This window comes from Drosophila navojoa, chromosome 3 (assembly GCF_054131105.1).
Source record: "Drosophila navojoa isolate 15081-1374.11 chromosome 3, UAZ_NAV_1.0, whole genome shotgun sequence".
NCBI classification, from domain to species: Eukaryota; Metazoa; Arthropoda; class Insecta; order Diptera; family Drosophilidae; genus Drosophila; species Drosophila navojoa.
The window spans coordinates 21,564,061-21,591,899 of NC_142891.1; the positions used below are offsets into that span (position 1 = coordinate 21,564,061).

The window sequence follows — 27,839 nt, forward strand, 5'->3', positions numbered from 1 at the left end:
TGTTACTCCATAACCTATGTCTTATATTATTTTTATTGAAATTTATAAATGTTGTTTCATATTTTAAAAGATAAGCAGTTAATTATCGAAATACTATTGCCATGCGCCACGCACACTGCGGTCACTCTGATGTTTAACAGTTAGGAAAATCTGTTATCTTGACAGTCAATTCCGAATATCGTATATGGAAATCGTTTCAAGATAAATTATAAATAAAATAAAAAATAAATATACAATTAAACAAATATTAAACAAGGAATAATAGGCATCTAAATTGTTTCTGTATGTCACTTGGTTACATAAATTTAAATTGTGCAGCAACAGTAAAAGCCATCGATATCACTATCGATATACCACGCTGTGTTATCTCTACAGAACAACTATCGCGCTACAGCTGTGCCCTGACAAATTGCTATAAGTTTTTCTATAAAGCCGCAGCCGCCGACGCAAACAGAAGCAAGGAAAAGAGGAAAACGGCTAACAAAGAGCGAAAACGAAGCAATTTTTGTACTTTTTTAAAAATAATAACAACAAAGCCAAAAGATGACTGATTTGCGCAATGAGATGGACAGCGATCTGGATCAGAACTACTCACTGAACAGCAATGCGGATCCAAAGAATATGCAGGAGCTAACAATTTACGTGAGTAATGAGAATGAAATAAGAGACACTTCACAGTAACTACAACAAACAAAACGATCCAACTACCTACTCCCACTTTTCACCTCCCCCCCTCCTCCTGTCACTCACACTCTTTCTTTTCCTTGCTGTGTACCTCTTATCTATCTTAGGTACAAAATCTGTTGCAGAATGTGCAGGACAAATTTCAAACGATGTCAGATCAGATAATCACACGTATCGATGACATGGGCAATAGGATCGATGATCTGGAAAAGAGTATTGCGGATCTGATGAATCAGGCGGGTGTCGAGGGAACGGCACCGGAGAAATGAGTGAATCCAAGATATCAGTGCCCAGTGCCACGCCCACAATCAAGGCATGCAGCACCACAATCACATATACATCGAACATCTACACAACATACTACATATACACACGTACACATCTACTCTCACACTTTTGTAACAATTCCAAAATCTCACATTCATTCACAACCCATGCAATTGCTCCCCAAATGTATCCAAGCCACATTTTGCTCATTTCCTATTTTTTGCATAGTTTTAAGTTGATGTCAAAATTTAAGTTAAGTGCATTTTGGAAAATTTAATTGTTAGGCAATCATTTGAAATTTTTGCCGGTACACGTTTTTTTATTATAATTAAAAATCAAGAATTGTACACACCAAAAATGAGAAAAACACCATCAATGCATGTCAAACTGTTCAGATCTTAGGCACGCTTCGATTCAACAACTGTCACCAGGCGACGCCCGCCTCCTCCACCCTCAGTTGCTATGCCAGCGTCTCGTTCTGTGCGTTGTTTACGGAGTGCCACCTGAAACGGGACAAGTGGACGAGGAAGAGTTGAGAAAGGGGAGCGGAAAGGTGAAAAAGAAAAAAAAATGCAAAAGGTTCCACCTGATTAGATATACATCATTATTATTGCTAAAGCCTTGCAGAAGGATAGTTCAACTTGTTTATGCAATATGTAACATTTAGAGGGAGATAACTTCAAAGACCTAACCATGAAGTTGGATAGATTGTTTTGGATCTGTAGATGAGCTTTATAAAGCATTTTATGACAGTCCTTTTATCGTCTATAATGATCTGTTCTGACTACGAAACATATAAGAAACGCTTTGATGAGATCGGCTATGTCAATATATCTTTTATGGGACATGTATTATCTTCACATAGATACAATACTAAGCTCTTTCTAAAATATTCTTCTGCAAGCGTATTTGAACTTCGGCTACCCGAAGATACTATGTATGGCTGCCCTCGTTCGATTATTATTGTTTATTTGGGATAAATAATGAGAGGCGTAGCGTGGTAGTCTGGTAGTCAAGAGAGGGCGAGTTATATGCAAATGAGTTCTAGTCTCGGAATTCTAGGTTTCTAGTTGTGTGGCACATGGAATTGCTTTTGCAATCTTACATGCGTGGCTGCCACGGCCTTAAAAGGATGTTTGACTGGCTGTCGCACCACTGGCTTCAATGGAGTTGCTGTTGAACTGGCTGAATCCTTGTTTCTGGCCTTGGCACCAAAGACATTCTCGTGTGGCATTCCCTGTTCGCCCTCGTCGTCTGAAACGCTGCCGGAGGCCTCTTCCTCTTCATCCTCCTCCTCGACGCTTTGTTCGCTCTCCTAGATGGTCGATGTATTAGATAGATATTAGTATTTATTTTTGCTATTTATTAAAAAAGTCTCACCTCCTCCTCTTCCTCATCGTCATCATCCTCATCCAGCTCGCTGTCATCCTCTTCGCTCTGCTCCGGCTTACCAGATCGCGGTATTCCAGCTCCAGTCAAATTCTTTGTACTCTTCGATAGCTTCTGCTGTCTTTTGAGTGGGCTCAGATGATTGTGATCCAAACTGTCCATAGATTGGGAGCGCAAACCTTTTTTGAGAGCCGATTTGCGAGTGACGACGGGTTCCTCCTTTGTTTTCATTAGCTTTTGAAATTGCAGGAAATCGTCACGCTCATCGATGTTGCACACATCATAGTAGCTGGCGCTGAGCACCTCCAGAGCCTTGGTGTGCTGTTTCATGGCTATCAATATAAAGTCGCTCAGCACTTGCTTCACATCCCGCAGCTTGCGCTGCTCAAAGCCGCTGATGATCTCGTCGATGTCCTTGTTGGTGCGCTGAACTTCCAATTTGGTCTTGAAGAGCTCGGAATCAGCGGCGGTCTAAGGGATTAGGTTATAGTTGTGGAGAGTAGATAAAGTCTTGCAATATCTTACATTGTTTGCTGCAAATTTGGATTTCAGCTCCAGCATCTGACGCTGGCTGAGCACCTCCTTGTCCCTTGCGATGACAGCAAGACGCAGATTATCCCTAGTGGACTTGCACAGCTGCTCAAAGTGCGCCAGCTCGTTAACTATCTGGAGTATACAAATATATTCATTTTAGTTCTCTTATACTTATTTAACAACCCCTACCTTCAGCTCCAACCTCTTCACATTAATATCCATATAATCTCCTGTTATGGTCAAAGCGTTGGTTAAGCTCTTAAGTCCATTGCACAAACTCTCATTGATTTCCTCCTCATCTGCATAGTTCTTAATGTGCTTAGCCAACTCATCGTGTGCATCGCGATATCTATTAAATATACATATGTATCATAGATATTTATATTAATATGTACATTTTTTACTTAGCCATTTTTCGTGTTAGCATCGAAAAAGCTGAACACATTTCCATTAAATGGCGTTCTGTCAAATTTATGCGTTCATTGATGATTTTAATGCGATCATCTTTGCTGGTTAGAAAAGAAAATTTTCCGCGACGAAACATCTTTAATCCCTTCTTTATCTTTTATAAACAAATAAAATCTTAAATAATGCAAACACAAAATCAAAACAAAACTGTTACCAGGACAACGCAGGGTTGCTTTATTTTTTTGAAATATCGCTCATGTCAAACGAGTGTTGTGCTTTAATAATAATAGTTTAAGTTAAAGTGAAAAGTTACGCAAATAAAATAAATTACATAGCTAGCTTATTCTGTATATACAATTTGGGCCTCACAACTCAACTCTTCCATTATTCAATTCAAATTTAGCGGCAATCGGTAAGTTTACATATCGATAGCATACTTCAATCGATATTATGTTTCTATATATCGCATGTGACGCAGTAGTGTTACTTAAGAGCCAAGAGATGGCGCCACTCATATGTATATGTTACCTTTCACTATAGAGGGCGTTTCAATTGTAACGTCTCAAATCAAACACATTGTAAGGCTTGTGCCTGTTTCTTAAATATTCTCCGTAAGTATAGCATCAATACTAAACAGTGTCAAGGTCAAGAGCATGTGTGGCTCATGACAATAAGTGCGTGGGCGATCGCAGCAGCTATGGAAATGTTGCTATATTTATAAATACAATTCATGTCAAAAAGTTTTACTCATCTTCGCAGTGAGATTTTGTATAAGAGAAAGAAATGAAAAGAAGGAACAAGGGAAAGAGAACGATAGCGCGATAGTGCAGATAAAGTTAGAAGCTTCGAAATTTAATTAAATCGGGATGATTCAGTTTGATCTGCTGAACACCGACCTTGAGGCAAGCTTTTTTTTTTTTTTTTGAATATAAACATCTGCAACCGCAAGAATGTTGCTGCAACAGCTTGTAAAAATTCCCAACCAAAAATCGTAGTCGTAATTAATTTTATGAATTGAAATGCTTTTCGCACTTAAGGCGATGCATTGTCGAACCGGTATAAAATAAAGCACAGTAAAATGTGCAGTTAAACTGTGAATCCGGTTGGGGAGAGTACACATACATACAAGCACACATGTACTTATGGTTGGGTGTGTATGTGTGTGTGTGCGCGTGTGTGTGACAAGAATAAAATGTGAAGAGTCCGCGATTTGTGATCCCAATCTGTGCGACACAATACGACAAGAATAAAACAGTTGGACTGAGCCGAGGGCGTAAAAGCTGGTCTTTGTCATACCCTATGTTGTGAACGATATCGGCTATGTTGCTTAACATACAATTTTGCTGGAATTTTGGTAATTATTAAAGTTTACCATATATTACAGGGTATATAATTTTGTAATTCTGTAAACTAATGTTCTTAAACTAAAAGACACTACGATTAATTGATTTTAATTTTTACAAATATATATCATAGAATTTTACTCAGCAATATATATGGGGTATTTGTTAGTGGAATATTTTCAGATATTCCTTCTTCTTATTGGAACGTCGTAGAGAACGTTGCTTGGCACGCGTTGCTCGTCGCTGTCGGCGATTCGCCATGAATTCTTAAAGCGAAATAAACTTCAAGCCTTGGTCAAGGGCTCGCTTCGGTTGTGGTGGTTCGTTTCGTAGTCAAAGTGCAGCCAAGAGCCATTCACTTTTTAAGGCACTGTTCGTGCCGTTGCATGCGTTCCAGTTCTTGATCGTACATACGCACACGCTCTCTCTTTCGCTGTGTCTCTCTCATCTGCTGTTTCTCTGTCTCTCTCCCGCTTTGGCTGTTCTTTGTGTTTGGTTAGCTGCGTGCCTTGGTATAAATTAAGCCAAATTTGTACGCAGCGTTTAGTCCGAAATCGTATACAAAAGTCAACAGTCGCGAGACCTCAGCGATCGCGCGTGCAACAACAACGTCCACAACATCGAAAGCAACAACAGACTAATATAACCGTAAATAAATTTGCAAATATTTGCCTACATATACCTATGTATGTAGGTGCAAATAAGCTTGTGTTATTTCCGTTTGATGTTTATAAACACAAGAAAAATTTGTTTAAAGAAATTGAATATACAAAAGCAACAAAATGAATTTCTTGCGCAAAAAAGTGAAATTTATTTATGCAAAAAAAAACCTTAGTGTCTTAAAATAAATATTAAAATTGTTTATGTGTTCTAAACAAATCTAAAACGCGTGCGAGTTATAAACATAAATATTTCCTTATTACCAAATTTAGAATTTCAATTTGATTTTTGTTAATATCAAATTTTGTATCAGCCATGTTAAAGCTATACAAATTAAATTTCAATATAATTATATATATTTTTTTAAATATAACTAAACCTTAATGAAAAATTATAGAGCAAAAATGGATTATTATATTAAAACTATTGAAATAATTAAAAAGTACAATTATATAAAACTTATTAAAAGAGGCTATAATATGTAAATAACTTATTATCATGAGAAAAATATAAAAAATTAAAAAAAAATATTATTCAACAAAAAATGTACGTTCTATTTATAGAATATATCTGAATATTTGCAAAAATTCATTAATTACTTTTTTGGTCATATATGAAATTATCTATAATAATCTACATACATATTATAATAAAAAAAAAATTTTAAGATAGAAATTCAAGTATAAATAGTATTAATGATAATGGCTTATCGGAGCTGTTAATTGCTAATTGATTTTGTAATCATTGTGTTATAATTCATAAACTTTAATCGTGATTTTCAATGTGAGCAACGATCAGTCGTGACTTTTCAACTACGCTTAGCAAATTATCCAGAAACACTCAATCATAAGCAATGCAATTATATAGTCGATCTTTACATGAGTATCTTTACTGTAATTAAATTAGCTGGAATTAAACTGGGAACTAGCCGCTTTTTGCCACTAAGCCCAAAGATCAATCAGTTAGCTTACATAAATATTATTGATAACAGCTGCTTTGATATTTGAAGCGAGTGATTCATCCAAAGCAGTTTTCCACTGTTTACAAAATCAGCCAGCATTGACCCTGAACTCGGTAGGCAGTCAAGCAACAACAAGTGATTATTTTGCCAACTAGCTGATTGACATAATTTCGCTCTCTCTCTCTCTTCATCTCTCCCGCTCTCTGAAAAGCAAAGCAAAAATACGAAAACTAAGCAAAAGGCAAAATTCAAATAAAAATGTATTAAACGTGCAACTAGCGAAGCACAAATGACAATTGATTAGCCCGCTTACGAAAAAGGGGGCACATGCAACGAATACTATAAAAAAGAGAAGAGACAACAGACAACAAAATATACATATGCAATAAAAAATTGCGCATTCGCCGCGTTTGCCGCCATGCATTGCCCTACACTGGTGGCCAGCAGAACAAGTCCAGCTATGCTATAGACTTGTTGTAAAGCCTTACAATGATAATCTAGACGTGATTTTGAAAGACCTTATAATAATAACTATTTGTATATATCAAATACTGTAAAGCTTTTCTAAATTTCAGATAACAAGCTTGGCTTCACATATTTTCTGTTAAAAAGCATTTTTCGGTCTATTTAATTTTATAAATTCAATATTTCTTGATGAAATCAACTAGAATACAGTATCATTTATTTATGGAATACTGATCTTCCGTCTTTACGATCCAATTTTAATCATATCCACTGTTCTCCACCTGTCTATATAATTTATTGTGCACTTTTCTCAAACGTAAGCAAAACTTCTTCTAGTTAAAAACTATATTCTATGTGTCTGCCTTCTTATCTTCTTCCCACTTCTCATACACTCTATGACCCCCATACCTTACTACACTCAGACAGCTTTAGTTTTACTTTAATGACTTTGTCGTCGCCATTTAATCATATTAATAGTGCTCACAGCTCAACTAATTGAGTGTGAGTGGGTTTTGCTTTGCTTTGAGTGCGGAGGGTATATATGATTCTCACTAGTATTCGCTGTGTTCTCCACACGATTCTCACCTACACTCATTGTGTGTCGCTCAATCTGTTGCGCTCGTTTCACTCAGTGATTTCTGCTCGTTCATTCTGTTTATTTGCCGTTTCCTCGACGCATTTCAGCGCATTTGACTATTGTTTGTCTTACGAAACAGAACCAAATCCGGCAACCGGTGCCAGAACAATTCAAATCGACAATCCTAAGCAAATCAAAACAGATCTTAACAAAGGTGCTTAAAAAATAAAACAATAAAAACATTTGTTAAACTCAAACAAAAAACAAAAAAAATCGAACACAAATAAAGATCGTGGGAAAATAAATATGAAGCTGCTGTGCGGTGTTCTACTGATCGCGCTGGCTGTCAGCGACGTTTGGACTTTGCCAGGTAAGTTCTAGACTTACAATAAATAAAGAAACAATACTGAAATGTTAAATAATATATACAATATGTGTATATATAAACAAAACCCGGTTTCAAGTTGTCTAAGCAGACAGAAACTTTATATATTTATATTTTATATATAAATAAATATATGCTCATTTTTTATATTTCCATCAACGATTGATAATGTTGTTGAAGAACTTTTGAACCCACAACTGGCTTTTGTTAATGCAAATTGATAAGCTACGCAGAGAGAACAAAAAAATGATTTTAATTTCTAGAAGAAACGATGGAAAAAGTTTCCCTGTTTTTATTTCAGTTTTATTTCTGTCTAGATGAGTTTTAATTAAATGAAGAATAAAGAAATGCATTTATTTAACAACTCTTGAACGATAATGTAAAAAAATTTAATTTCAAATAAGAATTTTTAACTGAATTTATTTTTGAGCAAAAAACTTGAAGCTCTAGATATTTTCTCCGACTGCCGCAAATATATTCTTGGAATTACGGCATTGTATTTGTAATTTGTAATGTAATAATGATGCTCGCGAATTTTGATAAGAACGTCGTTGCTAGCAAACACTTGACAATCGACAAAATGCATCCTGCAGATTCAAGATGAAAGATGCAAGATACAAGATGAAAGCTAGCAGCACTCGCACTCGCAGTCGCAGTCGCAGTCGCAGCTGCCTCATCAGCGTCGTTGTCGTGGCTGCTGCCACTTGAATGCATAAATTGCAGCAGCTAAAGTTGAAGTTGCTGAATCGGTTGCAGTCAGGGGTAGAGGCAGTGGCAGAGGCAGGCGCAAAGGGCCAAAGAGAGGGGGGTTGGCTGAGGATGGCAGCTGCCACTGCCACTTGAACTTGTCAAATTTGCAGCAGTCAAATCATTTACCAAAGAAATTTGTGAATTTTATGCATAATTTCAGGTTGAGCAAAATACAATTTTTTTGTTGCTTACTTAAAAGTTGAAGACTACGTGCTATTTAGGGCTTAGTTGAAAATATTGAACTATATTAAACTGTATTAAAAATATATAAAAATATCAAAAAATAAAAAAAATTAATAATAATTATACATGTATGTTAAACTTTCTATCAATTTTAATATCAATTAAATTACATACATAAAGGTATTCATATATACATACATATTTCTATTTTATAATTATTTATATGTGTACATATATTTATGTATATTTCTGAAGCTTAAAAAATGTGTTTTTGCAGCTGTGTAAACTAGAATTTTTTGCTGTCCTATTTGATAACATTTCGTTCTCTGGTATTAATATAATAGCACATAATTTTTGTTTAAAACTAAATTCTTGCTAAGCATAATTTTTGTTTAAAATGAAATTCTTGTTAAGCATAATTTTTGTTTAAAATGAAATTCTTTTTAAGCATAATTTTTGTTTAATAAATATTTTTACTGATTGCTGTAATGATATGACTAAAAATATAAGATTAGGGTTCTCGGAACAACAATTTAAATAGAGAATTGGAATAGAACACGTCAGATCCATTTGTTGCCAGCCAATGGGAGTGTATATAGATCTCCTCCTTATCTGTATAAAACATAAAAGACATTTTTAATGAATTAAATGTAATTCAAAATTGCAGTAATTTAAATTAGTATGAATAGCTAATCTCATGGCTTGGCCCGCTCTCTCTGCTTTATAGCCGTGTCTTAAGACACATGCATAATTGCTATATATACATATATATTTGAAATTTAATTCAACTGCCCTATATATATGTCTATATATATGTATGTATTTATGTCGCTGGCAGTTGGGCCGCAGGCATTCATCAGTTTAATGAACCCACTTCTTGAGAATTGCAATTTCTTTTATTTATTTTTATTGGGCTCTCGTCTTGGCCTGATTTCTTCGCTGGCGCTGTTGCAATTTGTCCAGTGCAATTGTTCTCGAGCTCTTAAGCAATTTCTTCTCTCGCTGTTCCTTATTTTATGTGTTTATTTTCTTTTATATTTTATATTTGACAACATTTATGGCAACTGGCAGCAGCAGCAGCAGACGGGGACACATGCAATTGGGTTAAGTGTGGCTATAATTCGTGTTTAAGGCCTTACCCATGAAATAAACATATATACCCTTTTTATAGGTGCCTACGGAGGGGGGAGAGGGTGTCGCCACGTACATGTTGTGCAAATTGCAGTTAAATTCAAATAAATCATTTAATTTTCTCTTGTTTTTTTTTGCCTATACTAATAAATTGCCTTATAATTATATTATGAATTATTATTTTCGTTGTATAAACATTTCATTCCATTTGTGTATTTGCCTGTGACGCAATTTGTTCAATTTTGTCACAGTTATACATATATGTAAGTTTATACAAATTTTCAATTCAATAGGCGTTAATTTTTGGTATTTACAAAAACAAACCATGTTCGAATTAGTTTCATAAATTGCAGCTAATTAGCTTGGGACTGCATTGTGAATGGATCAATAGAAGTTTTATTTATAGTCGTTGTGGTGTGACATTTATAATTTTTGGTAATTTTATGGAAGATTTTTTTTTCAAGTACCCAATGCAAAATAATGAAATATATTTTAAATGAAATAATTACTAATCATAAATTTGATAAAAATTATTAAATATTCTACATTTTCTATGAATACATCCAAACTATTTTGAAAATATTTTTATCAATAATAAAGACTTTGTTTTCAATATATTATTATTGTTTCCAATATATTTTTATATTTAAATGAATTATATATTTCATATATATTTTATATACATACATATACATATGTATATATTTGTTTATATATATTCACCTATTCCAATATACATAAAACTTTTTTTTTTTTTTTTTAATATTTACCATTAATTTTACTTTTAAATATATTTATTCGACTGCGCACTTTCGCCTAAAATTAAATAAAAAATTTTTAAAAGGCCAGTAAAAAGAAAAAATTAAAATAAAATGTGTAAACAAAAATTTAAAATATTTTCAAATCAAATTCTTTGTATAAATCAAAAATAGAAAACATTATGGTTAGCATGTGCGTGGCCAAGGTTTGTTTTTTATGGGTTTCATGAACTCGAGTTCAATTGGGATTTTAAATACAAAATAAACGCTAATACAAAGACTTAGGGTGATTCACAGGTCACGCAAAGTTAAGTGTATCAAAGTGTTCCGGGAATTTTTCTTTTCACCAGAGCTTGCATTATTCATTACCATCGTTTGTGGGTATGTAATACGCATGTTAATTTGTGTTAACATTAGTGTTAACATTATTTTTTCGAATTTTGCTTATAATTGCCATTAATACTGTTATGATTTTTACTAAAATGGTATATTTATTTACTCCTGGAGCAGTTTATCAATTTGTGCTTTAGCTCAGCTGTGTTATCGGGTTTCCTGTTTCCTGTTAGTGAGTTTCACTGCTTTATATACTAGAGGGTAATTTTCGGTATCCATTTGCTGTAGGATTCGCTTGACCATATAGGCTTTTTCTGTCTAAACCAACAATATTCCAATTGATCAAAGCTTCCAGTTTAATTACATATGGTGATATTATTAATATTATTAATATCTTAATTATCAGAATTCTACATGCATTATCTAGGGTGAGTCACGATGCTTTTTGTTAAATTGCTTACACGTATGCATTTAACATTCATTTCTCTCTTTTTCTCTCTCCCTGTCCCTCTCGCACGCGTAAATAAACACTTTTATTTGTGTACAATTAAGTTGATGAGAAAAACTGTGGAAAACGCGGTAAGCCGCTTAGCAGTTTGATTATTTTATTTTTAATTTTTTTTTTTGCCTTTTACGTAAAAGAAAATATTTATTTTTAGCCACAGCAAATACAGTATTCAAATGAATAATTCAATGGCAAAGTAAATGCCACGTTCTATGTATGTGTGTACATACATATATCTCCCTTAGATTTGTTGCCGTCTTCATTGTCAATTCTCTATTATTAATTGTTGATTATAGCTGCAAGTAAAAATTATTGTGTATTTTAATAAAAAAGCTTTTATCACACCTGTCTTTGCTTAAATATCCAATGAATAAACACATGAATAAAAACTAAATATTCGCAAGTGTTTGTGATAAGTGTTGTTGAATAGCCAAACGTTCACGAATTGTGAGGGGTGGCATGCCATAAGTTGTTTTGCTCAAGTCGTTTACAGTTTTCATTTGAATAAATAACAAGAAAAATTAAAGCTGCCTAATGACTGTAAAAATTATATTTAAATATTTATGAGTCTGTGCAAAAATTGTGGCTAGGAAAAAAAAACGAATAAGAGTGAGCCTGACTAGGAGATACCCTGAAGATTGTGGGGCTATTCATTCTGATCAGGATACATAGGTATCTATCTATATATATATACTATCTATATATATCTATATATATATACTATACCTATTTGTCAGATCTGCTACTGCATGATTTATGTTATTTTCATAACTAATATACCCTGATTTTCCTATACTGTAAGTATAGCAATAAAAAACATTACTAAAAAATCAATATGCAATATTTGAAAATGTTCCAGAACAAGCAGGGTAAACATTCAGCTTTAGAGTGAGACAACTTCTTTTCTCTGCTCTTTCTAGAACGTTTTCACATTTTGATTCATTTTCATATTTCAAAATGAAATTTCCATTTTGCTTTTAGTGTGGAATGGAAGCTGTCTATGTGTAGAATTATTTTGGTTTACTGCTAATTGGCTTCAATTTGGATGCATTGTTGATATTTTGTTGAGTTCAACGCAAAATTAATAAACAATTTCGTTGTCTGATTGCTTTATCAGCTGCAATTTCCGGCTATTACAATAGGCACACACACACAAACACACTTACACAGAGACATATTCTGCCAATTGTCAACTGTCACGAAAAGCTCTAAGTTAAGTGCAAACCTCTGCCCCGCCTCATGTCGTCCCCCATCATGTGCAACTAATGACTCAGTTGAAGGCATTTGCAAAATTTTAAAGCTGAATAATCATAAATTTTGGCCAACTGTCTGTCTATTGGCTGTGATTGTGATTGAAAGCTGCACAGGCATTTAGCTCTGGTTCAATGTCACGTAAACGCTGCAAGGCCTGCCACAGAGGGTAGGTGGGCGGTAGGTCTCGGAGGGGCCATCCTCAGCTGCTGCAACAGCCGGCTCTTTATGTTAATTTATGTGCTGGCAAAATGTGCAAGCGCCTAATGCTCAGCCACGCATGGCGCAAACCCAAAATCAGAAATAAATTACGAAAGGAGGCGACGCGCTAAGGGGGCGCAGCGAGCGAGACAGAGTGAGTGATAGAGAGAGACAGAGGGAGAGAGAGAGACCGAAAGTGTGTGAATGACACTGCAGAGGCAGTTGCTCAAATTATACACATACACACACATATATACATACTTGTATAGTTATATTTATATATATAGATATATACATATGTGAATAATTGTGCATTATAATGAAAATCCTAGAGTATTACTCAAATAGTCAGCTGGCAATGTCAACGTGTGCAGATTTAAACGATTGTATGTGTGTAGAAGGGGTATGCATGTATGTGTGTGTGTGTGTGTGTGCGTGTGGGGCACCATTTTGTGGCTGTAAATTTAATGAGATTCCTGTCAAATTAATTTCCGGTTATGATTAGATTTTCGTTAATGGCAATTTGCGGTTTTTGCTGCCAAACCAAAAATGTTCCACAGACACTCGCTGCGAGAGACAGAGATCTATATCTATATCTCTAAATAGATATGTACAAATATATGTATGTATGTCTGTATGTGCATATCAGGCTGTCACAATGCATTTACACTGTAATTAACAATGAATTGCCAGCTGCATGGAGTGGCCTACGACCCCCCTGGACCACGCTAACATTGATTAACATTAAGTAGTTTAGTAATCATAAATCATGCTTGCTGGAGTCGCTCTGCCTGCATGGCTGCCTGCTTGGCATTTATGAAATTTCCTTAGCTTGCATCTTTGAGGCATTGGGCCACATTGACATCTTGCCTGACTGCACATTCTGTCCTGGCCCATTCTAATAGACGGATTTGCCTAAATACTTGAATATTCAAAATGAGTTGTTGGCATTTGCTTAAATTGATCTTTGACTTTTAGTTATGCCAATTATGATTTGCTGAAGCTTTAGTGCAATTTGAATAGATTTTCCAACTAATCTTCTTATTTAAGAGTTACTTTTCATAGAACTCACATATATGTATATGTATATATAATATATATTATATATGTATATATAATTTTACTATATTTTTGGAGTTGTATTAATTACATTCTCTCCTTTTTCTTTAGAAATCTATGTCTCTCAAAAATTCCTTCATTAACATCGCCTTTCTATGCGCTTCTCAGTGCAGTATTTACTAAACTATCCCTATCAAATTTTCATTAAAATCATATTTAGCACATGTTTGTAGTGAAATATCTTTTATTCCTTTACAATTCCCAACTCCATGTCCCGAAATTCATCAGCAATCTTTGCAGTTGTGCGCGAAATTCACCTGCAAATCAATTCCGAAAATATATTTAAAATTTTGTGCACGTGTTAACCGTCGAAAAATATAAAAATAATAATATATCTTAGCTGGCCGTTGATTGAGGAGTTGGAGGCAAACTCAAAACTCAAAACTTAAAAAAAAGAATATTGCCTAAAATTAAACAATTTTCGTTTTTGCTGCTGGCAAATAATTTGCTACATGTGGCAGTTGGGATGAACGACAGACAAATCATAGCCATTTGGGCTGGTAAGTTTTTCTTTTTTTGAGAGTTGAGAGTTGGGAGTAGACGGGACCCGTGTCCGGGTGCCAAACAATCAAAATCAAATTCAGACTGGGGGAAAAAACTCATTTTAAACGCGACAAACGTAACGTTCAATCTTCCAGAACATTGCGTACGTGACACGATTGTCACATTTGGCATTGCCAATAACAACAAACAACAGTGACAACAACAATCAAACAACATTCTGCAATGGGGCTTACAACGGGGCATGGTTTTTATTTAGGCATTTTTCTGATTTTGTTTTTCTGTTTTTTTTTCTTTTTTTTTGTTGTTGTTGATCTCTCGCCAAAATGCAAATGAAGTGAATGAGAAATGAATGAATGAATGCGTGAATGAATGACTGAGAAGTGAAAAACGAAGGCAGCACCTGACTTACCTGCCGATTGCAAGACAAGTGCTAGCCACCTGACCCAGCGACCCAAAAAATTAATTAAATTTAATATTATTGTAATGCAAATTTTATATTTGGCTTAGCGGTTTCTGCCATTTGGGTCACAATTTTTCCTTATTGATAAACACGTACTTTTATTTATTTTTCCTGTTAGCCAAGGATTTACGGGCAGTGGTTGGCCGAATTGTTTGGTTTCTGTTCGATTGAATAAACAATTATTATAAAACAGTTAAAGGGAAAAAATTACAAAAAAAAAAAATATTTTATAATTTCCTGAAACATGTGAATGTTGAAAAGAGAAAATTCAAAGAAAAGCAAATATTTGTAATATTTTTTTTTTTTACGTTCATACATATCTAAAGTTAATTAAAATTATATATTTTGTAAATTAATTTTATTCTCAGTATTTTATTTTATATTTAAATGAATAAAAATATTACAGGAAAAACTATGACAAATAAAAATATAAAAGTATATTTTTATCAACTTAGAATATATAAATTTTAAAAATTTATGAAAAGCCTTAAAACAAGTTTTTAAAATATAAATTATCTTTCTGAGTGTATTGTGTTTTGATTTGCGGGATTTACCTGCATTAACATTCAGGAACTCCCCTAGTTTCTCTTGCTCCATTCCTTTTTAAAGCACTTACAACCTTAAGCTCCAATCCCAGCACGTACCACCAAATGAGGCGGGAGAATCGGCTGAGCTGCGACAATATTCAGTGCACGCCCGCAAAGCACGCCCACATTTTCAATTACATACAGGAGCAAGGCAGCCGCAACGGCCTCTGCCGCCTGCCCACTCCCTGCTAGGTCCCAATCCCAACTCTGTTAAAGCGACGTCTATGCCGCCAGCTGACAAACTGACAAACTCAATTGTATGCAATTTGGGTTAAAATGATTTCAAATCAGTTGAAAACCAATGCAGCTCAAACTAAAACGAATCAGTGGCATGGCCGTCCTTTAATGGGGGGGAGTGGATAGGGGCCGCTAAGGAGTGAGGAGTCAGCATTGGTAGAGCCAATGTCCGATGGCCGAGATGCCAGTTAGTTAGTTAGTTTGGCCAGCCAAGTGCGGACTTGTGTCACGTTCAAGAGCTCTAAGCAGGGGGAAAATTAGTTTGATGCACGCACATACACACATACACACCAAACACGTACACACGTGGATAAGCGCACACATCCAAAGGCTGTCAGTTGACTCTCTGTCTGTGTGCTCCCGGGCGCTGGCAAGTGTCAACAGCATTTGAGCCGAAAGTGAAACTCAAGCCAACCCTTAAGAGGAAGTCATTCCGTCTCTATCTCTCTCTATTTCTATCTTTCTCACGCGCACTCACACCCACACAAGTGAAAGTGCTCCTGAGCACAGTTGAGCCGTCTGTCCCCAGTGAAAATCCATTCAATTGATGTGTGCTGATATTTTGCTAGCACGCATTTTTGCATTCCCTAGCCTAGAGCTGGTCACGGCTCGTGCTTTTCTAGCGTGACACGAGAATATAACAAATACATACATATGTATATAAATAAATAAAGGCAATGCAATAAAAGGTAAATATATAAATAAAACTATAATAATTTTTTACTTACAAATTTAATAATATTTACTTAATAATTAAACAAAATATTTGTTAATAGTATTTTAATAATATTTTAATGATAAGTTAATAATATTTATTAACAAATATATACATATGTATAAAAATAAATAAAGGCAATGCAATAAAAGGTAAATATATATATACATATGTATATATTAATATAATATAAATATATAATTGAGAAATAAAATATATATATAAAAAAAATTAAAACTATAATAATTTTTTTACACACAAATTTAATAATATTTACTTAATAATTAAGCAAAATATTTGTTAATAGTATTTTAACAATATTTTAATGATAAGTTAAAAATATTTATTTAAATAGTTACCATCCAGCAGATGATCGCCGTCCATCAGGTCGTCTGGTCTTCAACTGAAGAGGCGACAGCAGAAGGTTTGCCTTTATATAGGGCCAGCCTCTCAATTACGATCAAGTTGTTGATGCTTGCTTTTTTAGGGAGTGTGGAGGTACTGAGCGGCATCTGCCTTGCTTACTCTGCAACTGCATATGTATTAGAGCAAATTGTTTTTTGATGCTCTTTTGGGTATACTCAAGATGGTGAATAGGGAAATAATACAATAATGGTATTAGATATGGCGTAGACCCTGAATTTTAAACAAAATCTATATAAATAATATATTTTCGAACGTATTGAAATTAAGATTTAATTGCATTGGAGCTGATTGCGATTGAGTGCAACAAGCTTTTTTGATTTTAATATTTATAGAGTCGGAATATTGAATTTAAATTAGAGATTGTCTGAATGCAATTAATTTGCATCTGATCGGGACTTTCTAATTTCCCTTCATCATGACTTTTATTGTTCCTATTAAATGATTGATATTGATGAATAGGAAATCTATTTTCACAAGTAAACATAAAAAGAGTTTGCTTGCTTTTCATATAGGTATGTATGTATATCTTCCTACAAAGACAAAGACTACCCATCTCTATCCGAAATTCTCTTTAGTTAGGGTCTGCTGCTGTTGTTGCAAAAAAGTAAAACTTTTAACAAATGATGGACGTGTTGCAAGGCAAGCCCCCTCTCACGCACACACACATGCACACACAGCCTCCTCATATCCACCAATACGTAGATTTCGTTTTCCCTTTGCTTTCAATGCGAGAATGAAATTTGTTTAACGACAATGGCCGCAATGGAATCGATGCTGCCCGCTTTACATTCGCTTTGTCATTGTGTGGGTGTGTGAGTCAATGTGTATGTGTGTGTGTGAGTGCTGGGGCTGTGCAGTGGGGTTAGCTGCCCCTTTTGGCTGGCCACACCCCTCGCTACGACTGCCTGCTATCAATTCTAATTACAAATGTCTACAATGATTTTTCGGTCACCCTACGCTGGGGCAGTGCAGATGACGATGATAATGATGATGATGCTGATGATGATGTGGATGCTGCAGGTGGCGATGGCTCTGGCTCTGGCTCTGGGTCTGGCTATAGCTCTGGCAGTGGCATGTGGGACTTTGGTCTAGGCTTGATTAATGTCACGCGCAGTACAGGCATAATATAAGCAACAAAAACAACAACAACAACAACATCGGTCAGAGTAGAAGGTGGAGGCGTAGCAGCAGCTGCGTTTGGTCAGAGTCCGGCGTTGCTGTTGCGGATGCGTTGCCTATTAGAGGTTGCGGCGTAGTTATCTACGCGACTTGTCGAAGGAGGATGGGGGAGGAGGGTGGGGGCGTGGGCCATTGACTGGCGACTGATTGGCAGCGGCGTAAAAGAGACCATGACACTCCGATAAGCAACGGCTACAGAGAAGGCTGTCCACTGATAGCGAGACTCCACTGTGGATAATTGGCAACAGACGCTGAGTGGGGCAGCTGGGAAGTAGATTGACCTAAAAAGAAAGTACGCAGTGAAAGCGAATACATGCACTGAGCACTCACACTGACTCATCTATCAAGTATTCTATCAAAAATATGTTTGCTGTATAAATTATGATATCATTAGAATTCAAATCAAATAATTTTTCACATTTAAGAAAAATCTCTTTACTTATTCAAATGATTTTTCAATTAAATTCACTTTAACACTTTAGTCAACAAGAAATTAATTAAATAAATTGAGCTGCAGGATATTTTCTATATTTTCTACTCAAACCCAAACAAAGATGAAATTTTTCAGTCTTGTTTTCAAAGTTTCAATTACATTTGATTTCAATTGAAATTCACACTTGATTACGCTTGACTTTCCAAGGCAACAACATTATTAATGCCAAAGATTATTTGATATTGAATCAAATGCTAGCAAATAATTTGTTATAATTTTGGTTCATATGCAGCCACAATTGAACGCACACACACACATACGGCAGGCAGTCAGACAAGCAGACAGACAGATGTGATTGAAAAGCTTTTCACTCTGCCGCAGAACACAAATTCGTTTGAAATATGATATGAGCCACAGGCAAACATGAAATACGACGTAGACCAAATAAAATACTATGTGACGATAATTACATAACTGCTCCTGCCCCACCCATAATTTATGCTACACATGCATGAGTGTGCGCGCATGTGTGTGTGTTTGTATATGTGTGTGAATGTGTGCGTGTGCTTTGGCTTTGTGCGCTCAATCTCGTCTCGTTTGGCTGGCAAATTGCTGCAAAATATGAAATGCTTTTTCCAGCCAAGCCAAGCCGAATTTGAGCCCAAAATGGTAATTAAAATGCTGGCCAAAAGTGTCGGTTGCTCTGGCCGTATACCCCTAGCTCCACAGCCCCGCTCACGAAACTATGGCAAAACACATTTGGAAATTTTCAAGTGCCCACGAAATTGAATATGGCCAACTTTGGCCAGTGAAAAACCAATTCTATGCCATGTGTTTTCCAATTACTTTTCAGCATGCACACATACATACATACATATTCATATTCATAATGTTTGTAACTATTTTGTAATGCATCACTCAAAAGGCTTCGTCATATACAGATCTGCAATTACTTTTGATCAGAATTTCAAATCAAAATCAAAATCAATGTCGGAATTTTGATTTGTTTTCAGTTGCCTTCGACGCTGGCCGCAAAAACTTTTCTAATTAATAATTATAATAAAAAAAGGCATTTTTTGTACTATTTTTTTAGCGCTACTTTCCCATTAAATTGTTCAGAAATTATCGTATTGCAATGTTGTAAATATTCGCAACTTTCGCTGCGGGCAATTTCTCATTAAATTCTGAACGCGTTCTATCTATCAATTATTTTACAATTTTGCGCGCAAATCAATTAAACTTTTCCCACTGAGCTTTTTTTGCTAGTCACTTTTTGTTGTTTTTGTATTTGTGAATACCCTGTAGTGTTGGTGTAATCTAATGAGGCGTAGTTGAGTACTGATGACAGCGAACAAAGTCTTTAATATACACCATATCAGTATTATTTGATATATAATTCTAATTCTCTATAAATAAATTTACAAATATAATTCTCGAGTCTTGCTGATCGAATCGAACCTTTTACTTCTTTCTTATAATTAATGTTGATAACTAACATAATAATAATTATACTTCACTCACCCTTTACAGGGTATTAAGTAAATCTTGCTCAATGTCTACTTGTGTTTTTTATGACGTATTTTGCTTTTTAGTTGTGTGCGATTAATGAATTTTTAATAGCCCGCACTTTGGTTAATGTAAAAAGTTGGCATAATAGTTACAGGATGTTCCGCTAGACCTCCCCACTCTGCCACCCACATATCCTAGAGGCAACTGCAACGACAGGGTATGGCTTGGGCAGGCTGCGGAGCGTGAGGCACGTAATTATGGTAGTCATTGAGGCGGATTGAAGAGAGTTGCTGCAGTTGCAACTTGGCGCGTTTGTTTCGAATAGTATGTAAATCTCTTAAAGCCTTGTCTAGCTTCAGACTGTTAAATGAATGAATGAGAAAGCGTTAAGCGAGGCTTACAAAGTATAAGAATATAAGCAGAATGTGATGCTGAGAGAAAAAAGCGTTGGAAGTGAATGGAGTTAAAATGAAAGGGACAACATAAAAATCACAAAAAAATATGAATAAAAATAAATAATAATAAAACAATAATAAAAAAAAAAAAAAAAAAAAAAAAAAAAATGGGGTTGGAATGTAATAAATTGTAGCACATTCTTATAAATGTAGCACATTCTAAAAATAAATTATAGCACATTCTTATAAATAATTATATTGCTAAATTAAAATACTTTAGGCAATATTTTACTACGAATTATTTCCTAAAAAATACTTCAAAAATTAGAAAAATTACTAGTAAAAGAAGAGTTGATTGTAATTTTTACCTCGCTTAATACGATATTTTTAGTTTCTGTGTAAATTGTATTATCGGGAGACGACTGTATAAAATGATTATTTTTGTTCATATACCAACAGATTTAGATTTTTGTATATAATACTATTTTTATGCTGTTCCACAAATTTAATTCCTAAACATTTAGTTGCTTCCTGCACAATTAATATTTTCTTTTTCCATCAAGACAAAGCTGCTAAAATTGAAGCAAAATAAAAAGGAATCGCTGCATAGTTAATTATGCAAAATTGTACAATTATGTTAATTAATTGACGCACAAGGCTTCTGAATCGTCCTCCAGGAGCGCTCCGCAGACTGAAGCGTATTGGGCGCAGGTCCGTTTCTGGCAATTAGCACCAAGTCGAGAGCTGTTTCAGCACAAAGAAAAAAATAAAATAAAAGCCGGCAACAGCAATTGTTGGGCACAAGCCCCGCCCCAGTGGCCGCATCGGACCCTTTGGGGCGCACAGTTAACTTTACATAATTAGCAACAAATTCGTTATGTTTAGAACAAAAGCGCCGAGTGCTGCGAAATTTTGCCAACTGCCCTTATTAATTTCATAATTCAGAAAAACGGCAACAATGGAACTGAATGTCGGGGGGTCTGAGGCTAAAGGGGAGGTCAGGCTTAATTATTGGAAAATTAATGAATATGCCATGTAGATGTTTTCATTAGGGGTACGCCTGCCGCTTTGTATAGCATTCACATGATTAATAACTCTGTTATTTTGCCTTTTTTTCTGGTTGACTGGGCGTTTCTCTCTCTGTCTCTCTCTCTTCCCACCTCGCACAGCATTTCAGTTGTGCTGCAACACATTTTCATTTTCATAAATTCTTTGGCACGCCAAACCCTAGTCCACCCCGCAACCCCCCTCAAACATGTTTCAATTTGGTTGGCAGCAAAATCTGCCATCGCAACAGCGAACCCCTCCAGGTATGCAACATGAAGCCATGAAATATTATATGCAACAGTGTAGCTGACTTTTTGATCTGCTTTGCGAATACGCTCAAAATATGCCAGCCGGGCATATTAGTTTAGCTGAAATAATATATTGAGTAAATATATTGAGTTACTTGATATACTTTATTGTTGTTAGAGTAGGCAAGAGAGCAATAGGAAATTCTTCAGATCTGTAGTTCATTATCCTGTCGTGTATACCCATTATTTTTATGGTATATGCACATAAATATCAATGCTGCATATTTGCCCGGCTGTAGCCCACTTTCGTGTGCGCCATAAAAGGTAAATATTTGCACTTGTAAATGACATTCGTATATGTGACCCCAGCCCACATTTTGTTTATGCTTCTGTTTCGTCAACATCCGATACCCCGCTTTCCCCCCTCACCAGTTCAAACCAAGCATATTGCAAGTGCCGTGTGTTTTACTTATAAATCGGCTTAAAAAAAAACCAACAGAAAGTGCATTCGTTTTGTGACCTCCTCTGGCGCATATGGCAAAAGGGGGTTTTCCGTCCACGGGGTCACGTACATTTCTGCACTTTACGTACGCATTTTACGCAGCATGTAAATCTCTCATATATCGCATTCCATGCCAAGTCAAGCCAAGTCTTGGCTCGACTTATTTTTAACATCGTTAGTTTTTTTTTCTTCCTCGTTTTGTTGCTGCCGCCGCCGCTGTTGCCACTTGTTGTATGTCAGTCTCAGCTGCTGAGATTTATGAAGTGCCACATGGCCGAAGGGGGACACAGATTTATCTATGAACCGAAACGCAAAGCCGCCTGAATGAATGCTCACTGTGGCAGCAGTTGTTTATTTACCCCGACGACTGTACGGTTGGTGAGTGGTTTATTATGGAAGGATGGTTTAGTTTTTCACGGGGATGATAGATAAGCAAGTAGGTGATCTAATGGAGATGCGATTTAAATTATGTAAACAAACAGCGAAAGTACATATTTCATATAATATTTTTTATTTAGCTCAATAACCTAATTTCGTCTATCGATATTTAAATCATCAATCATCAAATATTAAAAATCAATTTTGGATTTAAAAAATATTATTTTGGATGATTATTAGTTTTACAAGTATGTAATTTATTTAATTAATTAATTACGAAAATGTAACCAGATATCTGCACAAAATTTTAAATCTGTTATCACAAACTAGACTTTGGATTAGTGAGAAAGCTAGCTCGTTATTATCTTCAATTATTTTACAAAGAGCTCTCATCAGCATTTTGCTGTTGGCCAACTTGTAATGGCTCGACATTCAGAAGGTCAGCGACGGCAGTCGAGTTATTTTCCTATACATCCTAGAAACCTAGACAACCTGCCCTGCGCTACAAAATATGCAAAATGAAAAGTCTAATAAACGCTAATGAGGCCACTAAATGATTAGCACAAGGGACAGAGGGAAACTCTGGGATTCGCTGCGCTCTGCGGTTTCTGCTTACGAATTTGCTGATTTGGCTTATTTCGTGGGCAGCTCTGGCGGCTAATTTATGAGAGGGCGTGGCTCGTCTTGACTATGCTTTTAATGAGCAGCAATATTATTTTTTATTTATTTTAATTTTAATTTGTATTTTCATTCTACTTGCAGCACGCAATAGTCCGCAAGATGATGCGGAGGTGATTCGCCTGCCACAGGCTCAGCCCGAATCGAGCGACCCAAGTTTCCATGACTTTAAGGGCGTAATTGATACGGGCGCTGGCAATCCGTTCCTGCAATCGAATCCATCTGTCTTCCGCTTCAACCTGGGCTTTGCCAATACCTTTGATGGTAAGTTCTTCTTCTTCTGCTGTTGTTATGGCTGCCACGTGATGCATGTGCAATTGCAGTTGCATTTAATTACAATTTGATGTTGCCCTGACCTCAGATGCGTATAATTACAAAGTAGGGGATGCACTTAATGCACTTTTCATTATTATGGTTATTACATGATGAGAGTTTTTAATGATATGATTGAACAAGAGCAGGACATCAAAGTCCAGAATGTAAAAATCTGAGAAAGATAAAAATGATTTATTAAAGAATTTAATTTCTTACTGCACTTTATCGTTAAAAAACAAATTAATAAAATAACATTTGCATTTCCCTGTATATCAAGACATATTGATTATGTTTTATATAACTTTTGGTAAAATTTTTGTTTTGTATTAATAGAGTTGTTATTGTTGTTTCCTTTGCATGTACAAACAATAATTGAAACTTTTTTTTTCACAGATCAGGGTATAGAATAAATGAATATTTTAATTGTCATTCAATCTTATGGACTTTTAGGTATTTTATTATATTCCAAATCTGAAAAAATGTTTTCAACAATCTGTAATCCCTGAAAAACTTTACATTTCTTGACCACAAGCTCTACAACATCAGCTCCTCGCTCAGCTTAAGTGAGAGCTTAAAGTATGCCGCACAGATAAACTTAGCGGGGGTACTGGAAAATTGTAAACAATTTATCAAAATATTATGTCAAAAATGTTGTATGGGCCAGATAAAGTTTATGCCTTGTACTTGTCTTCATTTCTTTCTCTCTCTCTCTGTCTCTCTTAATATATAAATTTATATTGATATGCATGTGCTGGGTCACAAAACTCTGCTGACCATTAAGACAGAAAAGTTTGAGCCTTCGGGCGGAAAAAAATAACGGCAACAACAACAGCCAGCATAGAGAAAAAACATTTATAAAATGCCAGGCTCTTAACTAAGTATGAAGAAGAGGCCAAAACTTCATAAATCTTTTGCTAACTAATACGCTGACAAAAGTTCTTAAGCCAATGGCTCGTTTTATATGCAGAAAACTTTTATTCGGCATCAGCTTCAAAGATAACAAGTGAATAACAGCAAAACACTGAGAAAAACTTCTGCGTCGTTCACAGCTACTCGACACTGCGAGAAAGTGTGTGGCATTTATGAGTAGATTTTATGAAATGATAAGCTGTCCAGGGGTTAACATTTGGAAGAGCGGAAGGTTATATTCTTACGGTTACTCTACATTAGTTAAGCGTTTATTCTCAATCAGTTAACAGTTGACTGTTATTTAACAGTTTGACTGTTAGAGATTACTTGGACGTTAACAGTTTCCCTGTTAGTTATCAGTTTCACTGTTTGTTAACAGTTTGATTTTAGCTTATCCGCATGTTAGATATTTGAAATGTTAACGGACTAGGTTGGCAAATTTGAATTAATCTAAATCATTAATATTATAGAAGCTAAGCTTGTATGAATTAAATTATTGAAAACTTCTCCACTTGGTTTACAATTGGCCTTTTTTACAACTTTTAGTACCGAAAGAACCTTCAATAAAGTTCAGAGGTCTGCGTTTGTAGAACGATGTCAATCATTTGGCTGGTCAGCTATTTAAGGTACACTTTAAACTCATTAGAATGCAACAAGCAAATGAATGAGCCACATGCCAAAGCCAGGCTAACAATGCGGTCAAGTATTTATGACAAGGTTGGCGACAAGAGAGAAAGGCAGAGAGCGAGTGGTGGGAGAGAAAATAGTAAGCTACAGCAGAGAAAGAGTGAGAACTGTTACAGCAGTCGGTTAGATAGCTGGTAGACTCTGGCATGGGACAAAGAGGATTAGGTAACAAGCAGACGGCGACACAGAAAACGCTTCTTTTATTTTCTTTAGTGCGTTTACGGATTAGGGAATTTAAACAGAAAAACGCATTAGCTAGGCAAAAGGCGTCTACCGTCTGGGCATCATCAAAGAGATGACAACAGCAACAACAATAACAACTAGAGCCAAGTCGATTCCAGATGACATTTTTGGCACTTTGCAACACCTGCGCTAGTTCCCAGGGCGAGACGCCTTTGTAGCCGCTCTCGTAAGCGCAGAGCTATTTCAATTTGACGGTGGCCTCTCTATTATTATTATACCCTATTGTTTAAATTAACCAAAAAGGGGTATTACCGAGTTAATTTGCAGCTTCCGATGAATAACAACATTAGCTCGAAGTTATCAGTTTGAAATATTACTTTAATGTAAGAGAAAAGCCATAGGGCTTCAGACATCTTGATTATATTTTTATGAGTTACAGCTCTAAAATGTATTATGCGCAGTTCAGAATGAATTTATTTTGGGATCCTAAATCAATTCAAATTAATTATTACTTTTATTTATGTTAAAAGAGTGCAGAGTATAATATCGTCGAGCATACTCGCTTCTACGACTTTTATTTTGCTTGTTTTCGCGTTAAATTATACCACAGACAACAACATTTTTTATGCATTCCCATTTTGCAGACATTTTCCGCCGTCTGCGCGCTCGCCTCTGGCCCATCGCCGTGGATGAGGATGATTCGGTGGCTGGTTCTGGAGACTCAGCCGAGTCCTCTCTTGGGTTCGGTCTGCGTCCACTGACACCGCTGAGCACCAAGAATGGCAATACCACATCGACGGTTAAGGTGAGCCAAGATCAAAGTGTTACAGAAGCGTTCCAAATCTCAAATGCATTTACAATATAAAAGGTGGTCGATGGTCACAAGGTGGAGATCAACGAGACCGTCTACGGCGACTCGAACAGTCTATTCAAGGTGCGCTTGGTCAATGTTCGTCCGTTGGAGAGCGGCGAGGAGGTGGTCGAGGGCGTCATCAACAACCATGGCGATTTCAAGCCGGTAAGTTCGCCCAGTACATCGGCCCCAGCGACGCGCAGCGAATCGGACGATATGGAGGACGACAACGATCGCCGTGAGCCACTCGAGAAGCAGCCCAAGGACAATGAGGTGCGCGACATCGATGAGCCTCAGGTATAAAAGCTTTCCACAGCATTTCCATGCAATTAAAAAAAAAAAAGAAACAAAAACAAAATCTAACCAGGAAAAGTTTGCAAATTGCCTTGCTAAGAAATATATATAATAATACAAAATCCGCGTAGCGCTCTACTAACCGATTATATATTTATATATATATATATTTGTATATATGATATATAAACAACATGTATATTGAGCAAACTATGTAAACTTCTCATGTATATAAAAGAAAATTTCTAATATTCTTTTTTTCAAATAAAGTTTTTGCATAAAACTAAAAAAATAGTATTGTAAATACATATATACATATAATCTGTACAGGACTGTTAACGACGAGTTATTCAAATAATATTTTCGTGCCTGCTTCTATTTCGCAACTAATAAAATTAATCTTAAGGCAACTGGTTTGTGGGCAGCGGTAATATTCATTTATTTATTTCATAGTAATAATTTAAATTTAAATTAATTTTTTTTAGCTTTTATATTTGGTTTTTATGCAGTTTATATATTTTTAATTTTCAATTGATTGCGTTTTTTTCTGCTGATGCTGCTGCTGCTGAAACCATAATTAAGTTTTGTTTATTTGCCTGGTCAATAAACTGTCAGCCAACCGCCGCATTCATAAATATTTTATTAACACGACAAAATGTTTAATTGTGCAATTAGATTTCCTACTTTTTTCAATACTCCCTGGAAGTTCTATATGAGTTAGTGAGGTAAAATGAGAGAGAAAAGCATTTGCAATATAAACATTATGATTTCGCTGCGTATGTATTTGCTGCAAATATCAATGCCTCAATTACTACAATAAAAAAAAATATTGATTATATAATTATAAAGTATTATTGTCTACTCCATTATATGAATCAATTACTAATCAGCTTCCTGGATATCTTCTAGTCGAGTATATACAACTATTTTATTGTAATATTCATATATTTGAATTAGATTAATGAGAATTATTTTTTGTTGTTGTTCGGATTGACTTCATTGCGTCTAAATTAATAATGTAAACAAATTATAAATTTGTATTATGTGTCAACGGGGTGCATAAAAACAAATTACATGTATTAAATATTATGCTAAAAAAACGTAAATGAGCTTCTCATTTCTAATTTAATAGAAGGTAAAAAATTCACAGAGTTTTTGCATAATTAAAGCGCTGTTTTGACAGTTGAAAAATAATAAAAAATAATGAAAAGTAGTAGCTTTTTCTAAAATAAAAAAAAATATATGAAAATATAAATAAGCAATTTTTTAATGAACTGGACTTTAATAAGAACGAAAGCAAATTTGAAATGACTAAATAATTATTTCTTTCATTAAGGTTTAATATATAATCTCTAATTGTTTCTATACTTTACATACACACATTTAGAATTTGCTT

At 35.3% G+C, this 27,839-nt stretch overlaps 3 protein-coding genes across 3 annotated transcripts; 2 read left to right on the forward strand and 1 right to left on the reverse strand.

The window, feature by feature from the left end:
* The first annotated feature begins 353 nt into the window (after positions 1–353).
* On the forward strand, positions 354–1,318 carry LOC115562682 (uncharacterized). Its single transcript, XM_030384636.2, has 2 exons — positions 354–642; positions 792–1,318. The coding sequence occupies exons 1-2, from the start codon at positions 544–546 to the stop codon at positions 951–953; spliced, it is 261 nt and encodes an 86-aa protein (XP_030240496.1). The 5' UTR covers positions 354–543; the 3' UTR covers positions 954–1,318.
* On the reverse strand, positions 436–3,535 carry Fam92 (CBY1 interacting BAR domain containing protein Fam92). The gene is made up of 6 exons (XM_030384626.2): positions 3,279–3,535; positions 3,064–3,223; positions 2,866–3,006; positions 2,332–2,811; positions 2,057–2,266; positions 436–1,454 (listed from the first exon to the last, which is right to left on the reverse strand). Exons 1-6 carry the CDS (start codon positions 3,416–3,418, stop codon positions 1,350–1,352), a joined length of 1,236 nt encoding a protein of 411 aa, XP_030240486.1. The 5' UTR covers positions 3,419–3,535; the 3' UTR covers positions 436–1,349.
* A 1,596-nt stretch (positions 3,536–5,131) lies between these two features.
* LOC115562679 (uncharacterized) lies at positions 5,132–26,507 on the forward strand. The gene is made up of 5 exons (XM_030384630.2): positions 5,132–5,273; positions 7,396–7,658; positions 23,287–23,466; positions 25,941–26,101; positions 26,165–26,507. Exons 2-5 carry the CDS (start codon positions 7,595–7,597, stop codon positions 26,450–26,452), a joined length of 693 nt encoding a protein of 230 aa, XP_030240490.1. The 5' UTR covers positions 5,132–5,273; positions 7,396–7,594; the 3' UTR covers positions 26,453–26,507.
* The last annotated feature ends 1,332 nt before the right edge of the window (positions 26,508–27,839 follow it).